At 33.1% G+C, this 17,509-nt stretch overlaps 4 protein-coding genes across 5 annotated transcripts; 2 read left to right on the plus strand and 2 right to left on the minus strand.

The window, feature by feature from the left end:
• Positions 1–961: 961 nt before the first annotated feature.
• Positions 962–4,627, minus strand: LOC107364722 (heterogeneous nuclear ribonucleoprotein F). 2 transcript variants are annotated; one of them, XM_015932160.3, is made up of 6 exons: positions 4,412–4,627; positions 3,849–4,154; positions 3,195–3,333; positions 2,548–2,654; positions 1,949–2,215; positions 962–1,867 (listed from the first exon to the last, which is right to left on the minus strand). In XM_015932160.3, exons 1-6 carry the CDS (start codon positions 4,497–4,499, stop codon positions 1,581–1,583), a joined length of 1,194 nt encoding a protein of 397 aa, XP_015787646.2. In that variant the 5' UTR covers positions 4,500–4,627; the 3' UTR covers positions 962–1,580. The 2 variants fall into 2 exon arrangements, with proteins under 2 accessions (XP_015787646.2, XP_015787645.2); XM_015932159.3 differs by having other exon boundaries at positions 2,326–2,654.
• A 1,658-nt stretch (positions 4,628–6,285) lies between these two features.
• Positions 6,286–7,231, plus strand: LOC107364741 (replication protein A 14 kDa subunit). The gene is made up of 3 exons (XM_015932184.3): positions 6,286–6,496; positions 6,604–6,678; positions 6,747–7,231. The coding sequence occupies exons 1-3, from the start codon at positions 6,407–6,409 to the stop codon at positions 7,050–7,052; spliced, it is 471 nt and encodes a 156-aa protein (XP_015787670.1). The 5' UTR covers positions 6,286–6,406; the 3' UTR covers positions 7,053–7,231.
• A 204-nt stretch (positions 7,232–7,435) lies between these two features.
• LOC107364704 (putative aconitate hydratase, mitochondrial) lies at positions 7,436–10,962 on the plus strand. The gene is made up of 7 exons (XM_015932132.3): positions 7,436–7,566; positions 7,863–7,925; positions 8,017–8,445; positions 8,510–9,843; positions 9,944–10,170; positions 10,240–10,361; positions 10,438–10,962. Exons 1-7 carry the CDS (start codon positions 7,534–7,536, stop codon positions 10,576–10,578), a joined length of 2,349 nt encoding a protein of 782 aa, XP_015787618.1. The 5' UTR covers positions 7,436–7,533; the 3' UTR covers positions 10,579–10,962.
• LOC107364717 (P-selectin) lies at positions 10,926–14,677 on the minus strand. The gene is made up of 3 exons (XM_015932153.3): positions 14,469–14,677; positions 14,170–14,371; positions 10,926–14,044 (listed from the first exon to the last, which is right to left on the minus strand). Exon 3 carries the CDS (start codon positions 12,524–12,526, stop codon positions 11,015–11,017), a length of 1,512 nt encoding a protein of 503 aa, XP_015787639.1. The 5' UTR covers positions 12,527–14,044; positions 14,170–14,371; positions 14,469–14,677; the 3' UTR covers positions 10,926–11,014.
• Between the last annotated feature and the right edge of the window lie 2,832 nt (positions 14,678–17,509).

The raw sequence follows: 17,509 nt of genomic DNA on the forward strand, positions 1-17,509 counted from the left end.
TCTTATTGCAAACAATTATCCATTCGAAGCAAAACAAATAATAAAAGATATTTTTATTGATCAAGTTTATTGATGTCATTTCAATAATACAATTTACTGGATAAACTGTCATTGAAGACTTATTTATAATGGTGATTTCATTGATTCGTGTTTGTTTTTATTTTAGGAACAAAGTTATTCAAATAAGGATTAATTTGAAAACAAAAGTGACATTTAATTGTGACAGCTATTCAGACGTTTTGGAACTTTATTTAATTAACCCAATCCAAAGTCTGTCTTTCATGGATTCACCTGTAGACAGCAAACCTTTTGATTCTATTATTATTACCTTTTCCTGATTGATTGTTTATTAGGTGTAGGTTGATTAGATTTCATTGTGATCCAATTCAATAATAGAAGGCGACAATTGTATTCTGAATCGTAAATTGATTCTCAAAAGATATTTGTTTTTTTCTGATTGCTATTCAATCTTCAATTTGTATTTGAAATTTTGTAATGTTGAGTCGAGTCAAGTAAAAGTTAAATGTTAAATTAACAATTTTAATTCCTTGAAATTCGTATTTAATTTTAATTTATTCACTGAACTCGGCTTTTGCTCAATCATCGGTTTTAATTGAATGTAAATTCATTACTAAATACAAATGACATCATTCAATGTTGACATGTTTTACAATGAGAGACTTTCATTGTGTTTTGAACCTCATTTCAACAAAACGTCTTTCATCGTTTTTTATGGAAGGTAATTGTAAATCTCTTTGTTTGACAAAAAATTAGATACTTTCGGCAAACAATTTATTTAACCATTAACGGGTCATTTTTACAATTATTGTTGGGAGGTTAGAAGTATTGAATACTCTGAAGTTAATGGTTGATTCTACCTTGAACTTGCCATGGTTAGATTGACAATCAACCAGAATAGACATTAATGTTTAAAAGGTAGGAAAATGAATAAATAATGTAGTAAAAGACGTAAAAATGATTGATTTAATCTAATTGTTTGTATCATCTTTTTGATTAAACACCATAATGGCACATAAATATCCTCAATATTATTCATGTTTTGTATCATTGTTATTACCATTGGTCAGGAACCATTACATGAAACAGAAAATATTTTGATATTCCTGACTCATTGAGAGCCTATGAGAATCAAAATGTAAGAAAACAGAAAAAAGGAGAATTGACAAGATCGGAATTGAATTAAATAATAGAAATTGAAAATTTTATAGTCATGGAAGAAAAAGTAGGTGAATTGTGAAGATATGATTGAAAGAGAGAAATTTTCCAAGTTTAAATGAATCAGCCTTAAGATGATCTCCTTTGATTCATTTCAATTAACTTGGTGCAAATGTTTACATGTTTGGCTCATCCACTGATGATTGGGAAAAGAAGCTGAAAAAATCATTCGAGGTGAATATCGGTGAAATTGTTTTTGGTTGGTTGTCGCGGTTAATTTGGGTAAATTGTGTTTAACTTTTGTCTTTTTGAAAATTTTTGGTCACCTAAAACAGCAGCAAGGCATTTGTATTACAATTTATATTCAGTAAATTTGCTTTCAAATGATTCATTTCAAAATTATATCATTTGGTTCGTTCAGATAGAAATTCTCTCATGGACATTTGATTAGAAGATCCCATTCGATAATTTCCACTGTGACCTGAATGATAACCAGATCCAGAGCCTGAACCGAAGCCAGAGTAGTTATTTGGTGTGTATGAATGTGCTGGAGCAGGGCGATGAGTTGAATTTGAGTAGCGTTGAGCGAATGTAAATGAATGATCTGATGAATCACCTTGATTGGATTGATAGCTTTGATCAGAGCTGGAGGAAGGTCGAGATCGTAAGAATAGCTCGATGTACCTTAATTCTGTAGAGAAGATAAAAAACAATAATTAATTTTGATGATTTATTAGTTGAACTTGAATGAGTAATAAATATAATGATTTACCCATATTTGATTTATCTTTACTCATGGCACCCGAGGCTTCTTCGTGAGTAGAAAATTCCACATCAGCTTCTCCTGAAGGTCTACCGAGATCATCGAATAATATTTTGATGAAAATTGGCACATAAGGTAGGAAAAACTTCTCAATATCTTCTTCAGTTGCTTTGTACGGTAATCCTCTCATGTGAACCATGTGACGTGATGGCTCATATTTATCCCAATAAGAGCTGTCCGGCTCGGAATCACGACGTGCAAATCTTTTATTTGAACCTAAATCAGAAAAGGGATGAGAGGAGAAAATATAAATTTGTAAATTGAACATGAGAATGATTGTTGACTTAAGGGTTGTTGGACGAAGCGGAACAAACAAGAGAACCAACCTCTGTCAGAATCATCCATGGCAGCGCTATATGGCCTTCTGAATCCCAGCTCAGAGAGAGGTGGTCTTGATGAACCGCTTCCCCAGTAGCCTCCTGATTGATAACGATTATTATAGTTTCGATCATAAGGAGCAGAGCGGTTACTCGACAGATAATAATTCCTTTTTGATGGTGGATGAGGAGGATCATGAGATCCATAATTATCAGAGGAACCATACCCACCACCGCTTCTTCCACTATGTGAAGGTCGTGAATCCACCATGAATCCTTGCTGTTGATTACGAATCGCTAGAAATTCATGCGGTGAACTTTTGAAAATTTCTATGTATCTAAGGAAATGCAAACAGAAGGTAATTTAAATTGAGTTTGAACAATTTTAAAATCCACAAAAATGGGTTAGCAACATATAATAAACTTTTAAGACATGTGTTTCCAAGGAAGGTGAAAGGAAGTTTAACAGGTTAAGTTTTTAGTCAATACAATCAGGAGTTAAATTTCAATTTAGAATCATACAAATGCTAAAAGGATGCAATCAATTATTAGATCATGGCTAATTTGCTCTTGAAAAATAAATATGTGTAACTAGCAAACATTTAAAATAGTTGCGCATAGTAATGAGATAATAGCTGGAGCCAAAAGTTAGCAAATATTAGCTAAAACTTACAGCATAATAACATTCATTCATGAGACGTGGATTATACTGATTTGAGAAATATTTTCATAGAGTGGCACTAATTTACGTAATTCCCTGAAATAGCTAACTATAATAAATTGCCACCCTTTGGGTTACATAAAGACTAAATTGATCCTTTTTTGTAATAGCATGGGATTTAGGTAAGGATAGAGAGGTCAGGGGTGAATGTTCCAACCTGTGCCCGATCTTTTCTTTGTGCTTCCCCATAGCTTTATCCGCAGTTTCCCGAGAAGTGAACTGTACATAGGCTTCTCCAGATGATCTTCCCTGATGGTCAACCGGCAACACAACTCCATCTCGCGCTATTGATAACCCTTTTAAAACAGATATAAGGATAGGAGGTTAGCAGATGTTTCACTTTTATTTACAATTACAAAGATGTGAATAACATGAATACTAATTGACTCAAGCGAACATTAAATTTTGAATAACATGGCACTTGTCATATGAATGGTCGTAAAACATTCTAGTTAATGATAGCTGAGATAAGATAGCGATGATTCTAAACCATATTTTAAAGCCATGATACGCCAATGATAAATTTGTTTTCATGTTTATCAAAGTTATGCTAACATACACGTACATCCATGTAATTGCAGGAATGATAACAAAATGAGCGAAAAAGAAAGATCAAAGATTGTGCTAAAGATTGACAAGTATTAGCAAAAGCACGAAAAAAGATAAAAGTTTTGATATTGACAGTTAATGTTTAAGATTAGATGACAATCTATTGGAGTGGAATTGGAATTATTGACAGGATCTCTCGAAAATCTTTCTTTAACGCACATTTTGTTTTGGATTTTTAATGCATCTAAAACTCTTTACATACCTCTAAAAAATTCGTGAATGTCCGCTTTTGTGCAATCAAAAGGTAAACCTCGAAGCCGAACATAACCATCTAATGCTGGGTCAATATCAGTCTTAGTTGGTCCGTTTTTTCTTAAACTCCAGTCCATTTCTTTTCGAGTTGAAGTGAAAACCTCGATATATCTAGAACCCATATTTTTCTTGTGTTTCTCTAGACCTTTTGCTACATCTTCTTCACTTTCCATTTCAACATAGGCTTCGCCTGAAGGTCTACCCAAAGCTGATAATGTCATATAAACTCCATTTACTCCTTTCTTTATTCGGCAATCTAAATTTGAAAGACATGTAAAAAGATTATAAGCAAGTGTAATAATAAACATGTAAATATAAAAAGCAAAAAAGAGCAAAGTAACCCAAAACAGAGAAGCTATTTCTATGTAAAGTGGTAAAAAAACATAGCAAGAATATAATGTTTAGCAACAGAAGAAACGAAAGATGATGACATTTACTTGAATAGATATTGAAATAGATCATAAAACAGATCACTTTCAAATCAATTCATCAGTTAATTAAGCAACAATTTACCTGAAAAGAACGAAACAACATCTTCTCGCGTAGCTTGCCAGGGTAAACCTCGCAAACGCAAAATTTTGTCTCTTGGAGACTCTGACATTTTAAATAAATTATTAAATAAACAATTGTTAAATAAATACCAAATAGTCACAAATTAAAAACAAATATCACAAATTCAATTCAAAAAATAGTATCCAAATGAGCAAAAATGTTTTCCTGATGTTCAAAATTGATCAATACAATAATGTACAGGCAGAATAAAAAGTTTCTGCAGAGTAGGTGGAGACAAAATACGTAAAGAAATGGCGCTTAATTTAACTGGAAAGCATATTTGCGCTTTTCATAAGCATTTAATCAAATCTTCATCTAGTAAATGAAATTTGAGCTTCTTAATAGTGAGCTTTATCAAGCTTTACAATTACATTGCTGATTCAAGATCGAAGCAATTTCTTGTAAAGAGGAATGAATAAATTCAAATGTGTTTTCAATGGTTTTGTTTCCAATCTTTCATTCATATTTGAAATCAACATTTTTTGTAAGAATTTTGATGAATAATTTTAAAAAGATTGAAAATGAGTTTAAATCTGTCCAGATACATCAGTAACATATTTTCATTGAACAGATGAAATTAAGAATACATTACAATATAAGAAAGGCAAATTAAAGAAAAAGCTATTCCAATTAATAGTTATGATTATACATTTGATTTACATTTGTTAGAGTTAGAGAAGAAGCTTGAAAATCTAAACTTAAAATTAATAGGTTAGATAATTACAATTTGAGCTAAGGTAATTGAATAAAAATTCAAGACTTAATGACAATTAGAGGACCTTGTGTGTCGTATTTATTTGATATTTTTTGGTTAATCTAGAATTATCTCAACTCATCATTTAATTCCTTAATTATTATTTGTATCATCAGTTTAAGTTACATTGTATTCAATTTTATTCAGAAGTTATAATATTATAAAAGGAGAATAGCTATCAAGTTAAAGCTCCATATGATGTAAGTGCTTATCATTTTTAAAACTAGATTTTAATCACGGAATAAATGGAAAATTGAACTAAATGATGGAACCAATTGATGCACAGATCATTTGATTTTGTTAGATCGTAGCTAAACACTCGCAAATATAGCTGATCGTAATTTAATTTAATTTAAAAAGCTTAAAAAGCTTAAAAAGCATAAATGTTGAACGCCATCTTCATGATTCTTTTTGTACTCTTTTCTGTTTTTGCTGTGAAAAGCGCGGAACAGGTTATATGTACACAAATCTGTGTATCTTTAACTATGAAGTTAACCGTACACATAATGATGTTGAATGAAAAGGATTCAAATAATAGTTTAATAATGGATTAAAATTTAATTTTTGAACAATTTCTATTAAATCACACTCAAAGAATGCATACATTAAAGTAACCTAACGCCAGAGTAACGAGTTTAACGCATTGACTTCATTTACCGATGCCTGCTTGAAGAATAGCGTTAATAAATTTTACCTTAAATTAAAATTAATTTGTAGCTCAGTGGTTAGAGTGTAGTGAATCAAAGGTTATGATCAGGGTTCGATTCTAGTTTTGATAAATTTTTTGTTTCTAGAAACTTAGACGAGTGCAATTTTTTTACCGCAGCATTTGAAACAGATATCTGTTAGACTGATTTGAGATCAGTTCAATGCATTATTAAATTATTATTTAAATCCTTTTTTCAATTCATCATCATCATTAAAATGCTCAAAAATTCTTAAACCAACTTCAGATTAAGGCATTTCTATTCAGTAAACGAAAAATTTACAATTGTTAGTTATTATGGTGGTATCAGATACAGATATCGGATAGTATCTTTGTGTACATATAACCTCAACCGAAAAGCGCCAAATATTTAGCTAACATTGAACAATCCATTGTTAGATTTTACAATTTAAGTTTTGATTTTCTTTGGTTGAATTTAACATTTATTTTTTTACTTTGTGCTTTGTAACCAACAATCAACTGATAATTATCAAGAATGAATCCTGAATACCGCCCAAGAATTGTTTCTGATATCATGCAAAGTCAATTTGGTAAAAGCGTGATACTTTTGGGCCGAGTTGCTAGTGTAAGTTGCTTCTTTCAATTTCTTTTCAACCATTTTATCTTTTATTTTCTTGTTAAATATTAAATATCAGGTATTTTATCTAACTATTCATTCCTTTATAATTTCAGGTTGATCCATCTGGCAAGAAATTTTGTCTTAAAGACTGTGCCGGCCAAAATGTCATTGTCTTCTTGAAGCAACCGGTAATTAATTTATTTCATGTAACAATTCTATGTCCATTCTTATTTATTTATCTTTCTTATTTCCACAGATCTCTGGTATCTTAGAATTAGAAACATGGTGTGAAGTTGAAGGCAAAGTCAAAGGAAAAGGTGCCATGGAAGCTGACAGATTAGATCAGCTACCTGAATCGTTGTTCGAGTCATTCGATGCTGAGCTTTATGTTTCAATGGTTAAAATGCTAATGGCTCCAGGAACATCCAACAACTTTATTATCTATGATAAAAATGAGCATCATGGTGATAGTGACAATGTTGAACTAATCAGCAATCCTTCGGATGCAAACAAAACAGACTTGGACGGACTTGATGCTGAACAAAGCTTCCTCAATCTATAAATCAACGTTATTTTGTACTTTGCCATATTTTCAATTTAAATTTACTATTACAGCGTAAAAAACTCATCACCCCAAAGTCAAAATTTATATTCTCTAAATATTTCTGTTTTTAAAAAAAATTGTCATTCGTTGTATTTATTGAAATCTTCATATTAAAATTCAAGATTTTTGAAGATTAGCACCATCTTTGTCTAATTATACGAGGCTTTATTAAATTTGTCATCTAAATGCACTTTTAATTTCAAATTCTTGCCATTTCATCAAATTATAGCTCTAATGGTGCAAAATGATTGATCAATTTTTGCACCAAATCTGATTGTCCTTGGGAAGTAGGAGGAGCAACTCTCGATCACATGTTTACACATTTCATTCGATGAATCTTCTTCACAAAATTACAGTGTTTTAATTTTTGTCTGCTCAAGTTGAATTTTATTTTAATACTTATTTAAATTCATTAAGTTAATTGAATTATCTTCCAACCATGGTTCTTCTTAAACGTCTTGTCTCTTCAAAGGTACGTTTGTTTGCGGAATTCGTTAATCGGTACAATTTTTGTCCTATTCATTTGCTATCTTATATTTTATCATCGTTAACCTTGTTTACCAAAAGTTCACATTTACAAAAACAATCAAGGTTATTTATTCAAACGATGAATTTTCCAATTTGTTAGCAATTATTTTTTTAGGCTACAGACTTTCTTAATTGATCTCTTTTACAGCAAAACAATAGTCTACATAATTCACTCTTAATTGTTTAAAACATGATTCATGATTTGGTGTCTGATTTTTTTCTTTCTATTTTTATCCACAGGGTCTTGATTATCTTTCGGTTAAAACTCAATTGGCCAAGTTACATTCTAGTCCACAATGCATGGTAAGCTATCTTATTAAGTGTTTAAGCTATTAACAATTGTTGGGACTAACAATCTAATTTAACTCAATCGCACTTAATTATTTGCTTTCAGGTGGCTATGAGTCGATTGGACAAGGATCATATTCCTTTCGGTAAATACAAGGATAACCTTAAGATAGTGAATAATAGGCTGAATCGACCTTTGACCTTGTCTGAAAAGATTCTCTATGGGCATCTTGATAATCCAGCTGAACAAGATATTGAACGAGGAAATTCATATCTTAAACTTCGTCCTGATCGGGTTGCTATGCAAGATGCAACGGCTCAAATGGCTATGTTACAGTTCATTTCCAGTGGATTACCCAAAGTATCTGTCCCATCTACCATTCATTGTGATCATCTTATTCAAGCTCAAATAGACGGTGTCAAAGACTTGCAGAGAGCTAAAGAAATGAATAAAGAAGTTTACAATTTCTTGAGCACTGCTAGCGCAAAATATGGTGTTGGCTTTTGGATGCCAGGATCTGGTATCATTCATCAGGTTAGTGAACTGGGTTCAATATTCTTGTGAAACTGCTGTTTTCTAAAAAAATCCTTTTATGTAGATTGTCCTGGAAAATTATGCTTTCCCAGGTGTCCTGTTGATTGGTACTGACAGTCATACTGTCAATGGAGGTGGTCTTGGAGGTTTATGTATCGGTGTTGGTGGTGCCGATGCTGTTGATGTTATGGCAGACATCCCATGGGAGCTTAAATGTCCCAAAGTCATTGGAGTTCATCTCACCGGTAAACCAAGTGGTTGGACTTCTCCTAAAGATGTCATCCTCAAACTTGCTGGAATTCTCACTGTTAAAGGTGGAACTGGTGCAATTGTCGAATACTTTGGACCTGGTGTCGATGCTATCTCATGTACTGGTATGGGTACCATTTGTAATATGGGAGCCGAAATCGGTGCTACAACTTCAGTATTCCCTTATAATAGACGGATGAGAGATTATTTAGTTGCTACTGAGCGTAAAGATATTGCTGACGAAGTTGAGAAACATAAAGACTTCTTAACAGCTGATAAAGGCGCTGAATATGACCAAGTTATCGAGATTAATCTTAGCGAACTTGAACCACATGTTAATGGACCTTACACTCCTGATCTTGCTACTCCTATTTCCAAGCTTGGAGAGGTTGCTGCAAAGAATGGTTGGCCAATGGACATTAGAGTCGGACTTATTGGTAGTTGCACTAACAGCAGTTACGAAGATTTGTCTCGATCTGCAAGCATTGCAAAGCAAGCTTTAGATCGTGGACTCAAAACAAAATCTATGTTCACAGTCACTCCTGGATCTGAACAAATCAGAGCAACCATTGAGAGAGACGGTCAAGCCAAAATCTTTAGAGATTTTGGCGCTGTTGTTCTTGCTAATGCTTGTGGTCCTTGTATTGGTCAATGGGATCGACAGGACACTAAAAAGGGCGAAAAGAACACTATTGTTTCATCATATAATCGAAACTTTACTGGTCGTAATGATGCTAACCCAGCCACCCATTCTTTTGTTGCTTCTCCAGAATTAACAACTGCTTTAGCAATTGCTGGTCGTCTAGATTTCAATCCATTGACTGACTCTATCAAAGATGGATCTGGTAAAGAATTTAAACTCGCCGAGCCTACTGGTGAAGAACTTCCAGCTCGTGGATTTGATCCAGGAGAAAATACCTACTCAGCACCACCAAGTGATGGATCAAGCATCCGAGTTGATGTTGATCCAAAAAGTGACCGACTTCAACTTCTTACTCCATTCGATAGATGGGACGGTAAAGATATGGTTGAAATGCCTATTTTAATCAAAATTAAGGGTAAATGTACCACTGATCATATTAGTGCTGCTGGACCTTGGCTAAAATATCGTGGACATCTTGATAACATTTCTAATAATTTATTCATTGCGTAAGTTCACCTTTATATTTTTGTTTGTTTATTTCATTTAAAGGCTCGATTTATTTCTAAAACATGTATCTCGAAAATTCAAAATTCTTTATTTCTACAGTGCCATCAATTCTGAGAACGGTGAAGCAAATAAAGTTCAAAATAAATTGACTGGAAGTTGGGGTGCTGTTCCTGAAGTTGCAAGACAATATAAAGCAAAAGGCGTTAGTTGGGTAGCTATTGGAGAAGAAAACTATGGTGAAGGAAGTAGCAGGGAACATGCCGCCTTAGAACCCCGACATCTTGGTGCTAGAGCTATTATTGTTAAAAGCTTCGCTCGAATTCATGGTAAGTGTATTTAGAAATACCATCTTGAATTCAATTATTTAATTATCATTTGCACATGTACTTCTTCAGAAACCAATCTCAAAAAGCAAGGATTATTGCCTCTAACATTTGCCAACCCAAGCGATTACGACAAAATTCAACCCGATGACAGAATTTCTCTTCTTGATTTGAAGAATCTCGCACCTGGAAAGGTAATTTATTTTTGCTATTTAATTTATACTTCTTATTACTTTATTCATCAATTTTTTACATTTTATTTGCATACAGCCTGTCAAATGTCACATTACCCATAAAGATGGAAAGAAGGAAGAAATTCATTTGAACCACACTTTGAACGATGGTCAAATCGCATGGTTCCGTGCTGGAAGTGCTTTAAATCTAATGAAGGAGATTAAATCTAAACAATAAATAGGATTGATGCAACTACTATTTCATACTTTGCCAAAATCTAGAGTTTCTCATATGTAGTCGTGGCCTCCACGAACCAAAAGATAATCTTTCACGCGTAAGCCTGGAAATCAAATAAACCACCTCTTCTAATCCAACCGGTGATAAAAGTTTCGAAGATGTACTTAAAGTTTCACTTTCTGTTTTTAAACAATCATTTCAGGTAGTTCTTTATGAAAAAAACATCTCCTTGTAAACATCTCCTAGTCATTTAATCCTTTCGTTCAAACGCATCAGAAATATAAAGGTTCTCATAGCAAATAATAATTGGCGCTGGTTGTTAGAATAATTTTTGTCGATTTATCAAATGAATCAATAAAAAATTAAACGATTTATTAACATTAAGTAATTAAATAATTAATTGTCGTAAAAAAGATGAAAATTGTAAAAGCAATAATTAAGATGATACTTTTGATGGAGAGGCTTTTGTTAAAGATGTTTTTGATGATGTTGATGTTAATGATATTAAAGCGGATGACGATGATGGCACATATCGTTCACGGATGCAAGTTGCTGGCTCTGGTTCCCATCTCAATGTTGCTGGATTACACATTGTTGTTGATCCACCATTTTTTGATGACAATCTGAATCCACGGCCACATAAAAGAGTACAAATGGCTCCAGGTTGACCTGAACAAGTGTTTGGACACCCAGGACAATTACCCGATGTTGCTGTTGATCTAAATATACCACCAAGAGGTACCTGAAGATCAGAGCATCCATTAATTACACAAGTTGGAGGCGTTGAGGACCATTGTCCATTTGCTTCACACGTTAATTTACCAGAACCAACTAGTGAATAACCAGGATTACAAAAGAAATCACAAGACTGACCAAAAACGCCAGGACTACAGGAGCCAGCTAATTGCCCATTAAGAGGAGCAGAAAGATTAAAACAATTAGGCTTTCGACACGAAGGGACAGCAGTATTCCAAGTACCATCAGATTGGCACAATAATTGAGGTGATCCAAGTAACTGAGATCCTCTTGGACAAGCAAAATTACACATGTGACCAGGTAAACCAGGATTACATTGTCCAGTGGCATAAATATTTGAAGTAGATAAAGAAGGATTTACAGGTGGACAAAATGAGTCAATACAACGAGGAGGAGGTGATGACCATTGTCCATTGGATTGGCAAGTTAACAGTGATGATCCACTAAGAAGGAAACTAGATTGACAAGCAAATCGACAAGTATCATCAACACTGACTGATGGACCACAACTGCCAGAAATGGATCCATTAGCCGGTGGATAAAGAGGAGGACACGAGGCAAGACGAGCAGAGGGTACACTAGGTGTACATGTAGGCGCTGAACCAGACCATTGACCATCTGGTGTACACTGAATTTGAGATGATCCAGTAAGAGCATAACCTGGATTACACTGATATGTACAAAGGGAACCAATCACTTGAGGACATGAGTTGATTCCATTGGCATATGATCCATACATTGGTGCTGGTGGTGGAGGTGGACATGAACTTCTTTGACACATCGGTATTCCACCTGACCAAGTTCCGTCAGTTCTACAGTAGATTTTACTCTCCCCTTGCAAGATTAATCCAGACGAACATTGGAATGAACAAATACCGCCGGCGAAATTTTGACAGCCTTGAACTGTTAAACCAGACGAGGTTATCCGCAACATTGGACATTCAATTGATGGACGAACACAAATTGTATCTGTTCCAGACCAGGTTCCATTGGGCCTACAAACTCTGTAAGATGGTCCAACAATATCGAAACCTATCTCACAATCAATGTTGCAATTATCTCCTAATGAATTACCACAGGGACGAATGAAGTATCCATAAGGCGGTGGATAAAGTGTTGGACAATATTGTAGTGAAGGCTGGAAAAATAGGCTTACCATGAAAATGGTAATGAACTGAATATTGGAAACCATTGTTGACTAATATTGATTGATTGCTGTTGCTTCAACTGTGGTTTGTTTGTTATTGACTCTTTTCACTTGAATAAAATAAATTTGAGTCATGATTTAAAAATGTCAATATTCCAAATAAACATTTAAACTCTCAAGAAAGGTGTTAACCCTACTTGCTAATTTAACTGTTATTAATTTCAAACCAGGGGATACCGTGAAGCAACTTGGAATAAAACTGTTTCTTTCATTTTTTTAATTTGATTGTTCATTTAGATCACAATCTTCAAAATAAATTAATTTAAACCTTTTCTCTTTAATCGATGAGAATGGAGTGATTTAACTGATTGGAATAAACTGCACAAAAACCGGGTACAAGTTGCTACCAAAACAGTTTACATAGCTGTTTGCTCATTCAACCCTATCAACAAATATAAAAACAACTAATGATTCGATTTTTGATTGTTTAATCAATAGTAATGGGGAAAAAATTTACGGTCTTACTTTTACAATTAAATCTGTTTCTATCTTCATCAATTTAGATCATACTTGACCTTGTTTTCAATTGTTTTTCATTTTAAATCACAATTTGTTAGGCTTATGAGTAACAAAATGAAAACAAATGAATTATTACAGTGGATTCATAATGATTGAAGGCAATTTGAACAAAGACCAAATTGAATCCCAGTTTGAAAAGTTAAGCCTCCATAGCAAAGGGTTGAAAGATTTACATTGTTACATTTTATCAGAATATTAATGATTTGTTTAATTTTTAATAAAAGTTGCAAAAACAAAACAATAAGACAATTGTTAGAGTCAATCAGAATTGTTCACAATTGGCAAATTGTTTACTTTCTTTGGTAACTATAACTTTTGAAAATAATGCTTACAAGATTTTGTATGGTTTAGTTCAGTTTAGTTGGTCCTCAATGATGACGAAGATACAGCATCGGTGGTTTGACTTTCTGATCTTATAAATCAGGGTTTGGATCATTTGACGGATCTTCTTCAAAATTTGTTGTGGTGCTAATTTCAGGCTGAATTGTTGAGTTTTCTTGTCTCGTCTCTACTTCATTTGGGTGTAACTGTGTCAAATTTCGGTTCGGTTCTGGAGTTATTAGAGGTTCCATTGTTGTAGATGCAGATGTTGTTGGGTTGGATTTATTGTAAAATTGTTATTTTCATTGAATGTTTCGTTTTTACTGTTACTCAATTATGATACAGAGATGGTTTGATTTTGCTAATCTGATGGACTGGATATATCAGGGCTGTTAGATTATGTCAGAATTTAATCAGGTCCTAATACTACAAAGTAACTTAGTGTAAAATTGTTATTTTCATTGACTGTTTCGCTTTCACTGATACCCAATGATGATGCAGAGACGGTTTGATTTTTCTGATCTGATGGATTGGATGTATCAGGATGTATAAGCGTGCTATTGGTTGTTGGTGATGAAAGTGAACCTCTCACTTCGGCTTTTATACTCTCAACTATTGATGAATTAGAAGCGATCGGATTGCCATTCTTTGTATACAATGCTTCTGTAGGAAAATCCATTTTTTCGATCATCATCATTTTTATTGTTACCAAAATTATTTGAAATGAATTAAAAACGAATCAACAGTTAATATTTAAGGGTTAATATGTTGAAATTTGTCTAACATACCGTCAGGTGGATGAACTGCGCGCTCACGATCTTGACTGTTGGTATCGTTGTTTATTGAAGGTTTATCATTAGCTATTACTGGGGTCGTAATACACGTACCCGAAGTACATTCAGTTGTGTAATTATAATGAATTTGAGGTCTGGTGCCATTGTCAATTGGCTGACTGATGTTCCCTTGTTCCGAGGTCAGAATTGTCACAGACTAATGGTTGAACAAAATTCAAGTAGCAATGAAATGCCATGACAAAGTTATAGTCATCTTTGATGTGATTAATTGTTATGATAATGTTATTACTTACATTTGTTGGTTTACAATCAAATGATTGACTGAATATGGAAACCAATATTGTTATTAGAATGAATCTTGTAACTGAATTTAAATGAACACATTTTAATGGAGTCATATTTTTCTGCCAGCATGAACAATTGAAGTCAATAAGGTTGGTTTAATGAGAAAAGTATTATGATTAAATTCATAGGTAGACGTTGTCGCCACGAAGTTAACCTTGAATTTTAATCAAGTGGTGCTCAAATAAATTTGTTTTTTCAAACAGTTTATCGATTATTTGCCGATTTATGCTTCTTGAGTGATTATCATCTGCAAGATAACCATTTTTTGTTCAGTAATTATCTTCATACTTTTGGACTTAAATTAACTTTCATTGGGAAAATAAAGCTTGAAATTTATTGACCTGCATTGATAGTAAAATTAAAACTAGAATGACACTTTTTAATGGATTTGCAAGGGTCGGCATGAAGTGTTAATCTTAAATTTCAAACATGAACATTTCAGTCAATCACCGAGTCTAAGGTTGCAATCATGGTAATTACTGATCATAAACATGAGTTTTTTTCATCTAATGTTCATGTTTGAAATTTCCGTAAAATAATTTTAAATTTTGTTTTCATCAAAAAACTTCAGCATTATGCATAGAGATATGCTTGGGTTCGCCATGAAAGTGCCAATAACTTCCGTTAGCCTAAAAACGGGCACTTACTACGTTTCTCTTTATATACTTATATTATACGTTCTTGAAATTCTTATTATGTTCATGAACTTTTTTCTATTAAAACTTTGATTGCGATTTTTTGTAATCACCTAAAGTCCAAAGTATGCTGGTAATTTTTATGCCTTAAAAATGCCTTACTCTTTGAAAAATGTTTTACCTTGAATTTTGGAAAAAGTCATCCTATGCAATTTATTTACTTATCTGCTAATCACTGAACTTCATTTGAAACAAACAAAATCCCTTATCATGGAGCAGTCAAGTGTTTATGTTTGCTCACAAGTTTGCTGATCAATCCTTTCCTTTCATTTGCAGTCAGTGCTCTTTAAACAGCAAAAGCTCGAGAAAAACTGTGTTTGATCATACGATTCCTAAATTCCGAAAAGTGTGCAAGCATCAATTGTTTTTTTTCGTTCTCATATCATGATAAGTTTATCTTTGCATTTTCTAACTTACACATACTTAAATATAGCGTTTCATAGACAATTATTAGGTAAATACCCGTCAGTATACAGGCTGCCTCGAAGAGCTGCCACCCTCGATAAAAAAACAATAAGAATAAAAGGAAACCGATACAACTGAGGAAACAATAAAATAAATTATATTGTGAAAAAATTGATTGTGCTCGAAATTATCCTTTTCACAGTTTTTTAGCATTTTGATTGCTTCTCTTTTCTCTGTGACAGCGCCAGAGACTCCTTCGGCTACTAGCGCTGTGTTAGATATAAAAATTGATATGAATTCAAAGCTTGATGGTCAAGATCTTGATATTATTGGTCCGAATAATGATGATTGAGACTATTTCTTGGATACAGAATGACATATACGCGCATTCGTTTACTTTTACGGTGTTGAAATAATAAACAAGCAATCTTTAGCTGAATTTTAATGTATTTTATCACAATTTATCAATAAACTCATTGGAGTCTTGAATTTCAATCTTACTCAGATTTTATTGACGATTGTGCAAAGGTGAGAGAAATGAACTGCATATCGTGAGAATTCTGGAAATTGAAACTGAATGATCCAAGTGCTGCTTGAATGGAAGATGAAGCTTTATTGTGTTGAATAAAACTGATAAAATAAAAAACTTTAAAGCCTGTTTTATTCCTAATCAATGAAGTTCATTTCATAGCATGTAAATCAATAGATGGCGCTCAAAACATTGATTCGTAATCGTAACAAGCTTAGCACCATCTATGTCTACCATTTGCGACTACAAAACTCAGTTTATTAAAAATAGTCGACTTAATTTGATTGAATAACTGTGCATGAATTATACTTTGTGTTAAGATGAGACATTAGTTGGACACATTTAGCATTGGTTATTTATCAAGGAAGGCCGTGGTTCCCGAAAATTCCCTCTGTTTCACTCAAACACAGCAATTTCAATATCTGGTTGGTTATAGATCGATAATTTTTTTTAACCAAATCATATTTACCATAGAAATATTGATCATCAGTTATATATAAATCACAATTATTGGGTAAAAAAGAAGATTTATTGTGTAACAGCAATTTTACCAAATTATATTGCAAAACGTAAACAACCAGGACTAATTGTCAAAAAGTGAAATCAGATTTGATCTTCAAATGGTCTTATAACGTCAATAAACAACACTTCATGCTGGAAATTTTATCGACCAATTAATAAAAAATCACCATTACCATCAATACAACAATAAACGGCGAAAGTGTTGAATATGAAAAGGCAGTTTTGTATGTTACAGTCCATTAAAAATTGTCAAATGACAATTAGAGTTGCTTCCTTTAAGCCATTAACAGTATCAGTTGTAATCTGAGCTCACTTTCAGTTAATCATAATCATCATCATTACCAGAAACAACAAAAACAACGATAATACAATGTATTCATAATCAGTTTCTTCAAATAAACAATTAGATGCGCAATTAAAAAAAACACAAAATCTGGACTTAAATTACACCAAAACAAAAGCTGAAGGAAACAAATGACAACATCTGATTATCATAAACACTTCCTCGTCACAATTTTGACCATCTATTACTGGCATGATAATAACCTTTACAAAAGATGATCACAAAGAGATCAAGTTCAACAATTAAAGGATGTAAAAATGCAAGGAAAAGCTTGTTTTTACAGGTAAAGTTAATGATCGGTGCAAAAGTATCAATGACGGACCAAAACTGAGTGAAAGAAAGAGTTTATTAACATCGAGTAATCTTTCAAGGAGGAATCAGTTATCAACATTAATTGAAACAAACAAGCAAAAAAGAAGCAAACATGAAAAGTATAATACATAAATGGCCTCAGGTTATATGATTACTTGTTGAATGACATTGAAAACCCGTTAC

Source organism: Tetranychus urticae, chromosome 3 (assembly GCF_039701765.1).
Source record: "Tetranychus urticae isolate SD_2017Ah chromosome 3, NJAU_TeUrti_SD_1.0, whole genome shotgun sequence".
Lineage (NCBI taxonomy): Eukaryota > Metazoa > Arthropoda > Arachnida > Trombidiformes > Tetranychidae > Tetranychus > Tetranychus urticae.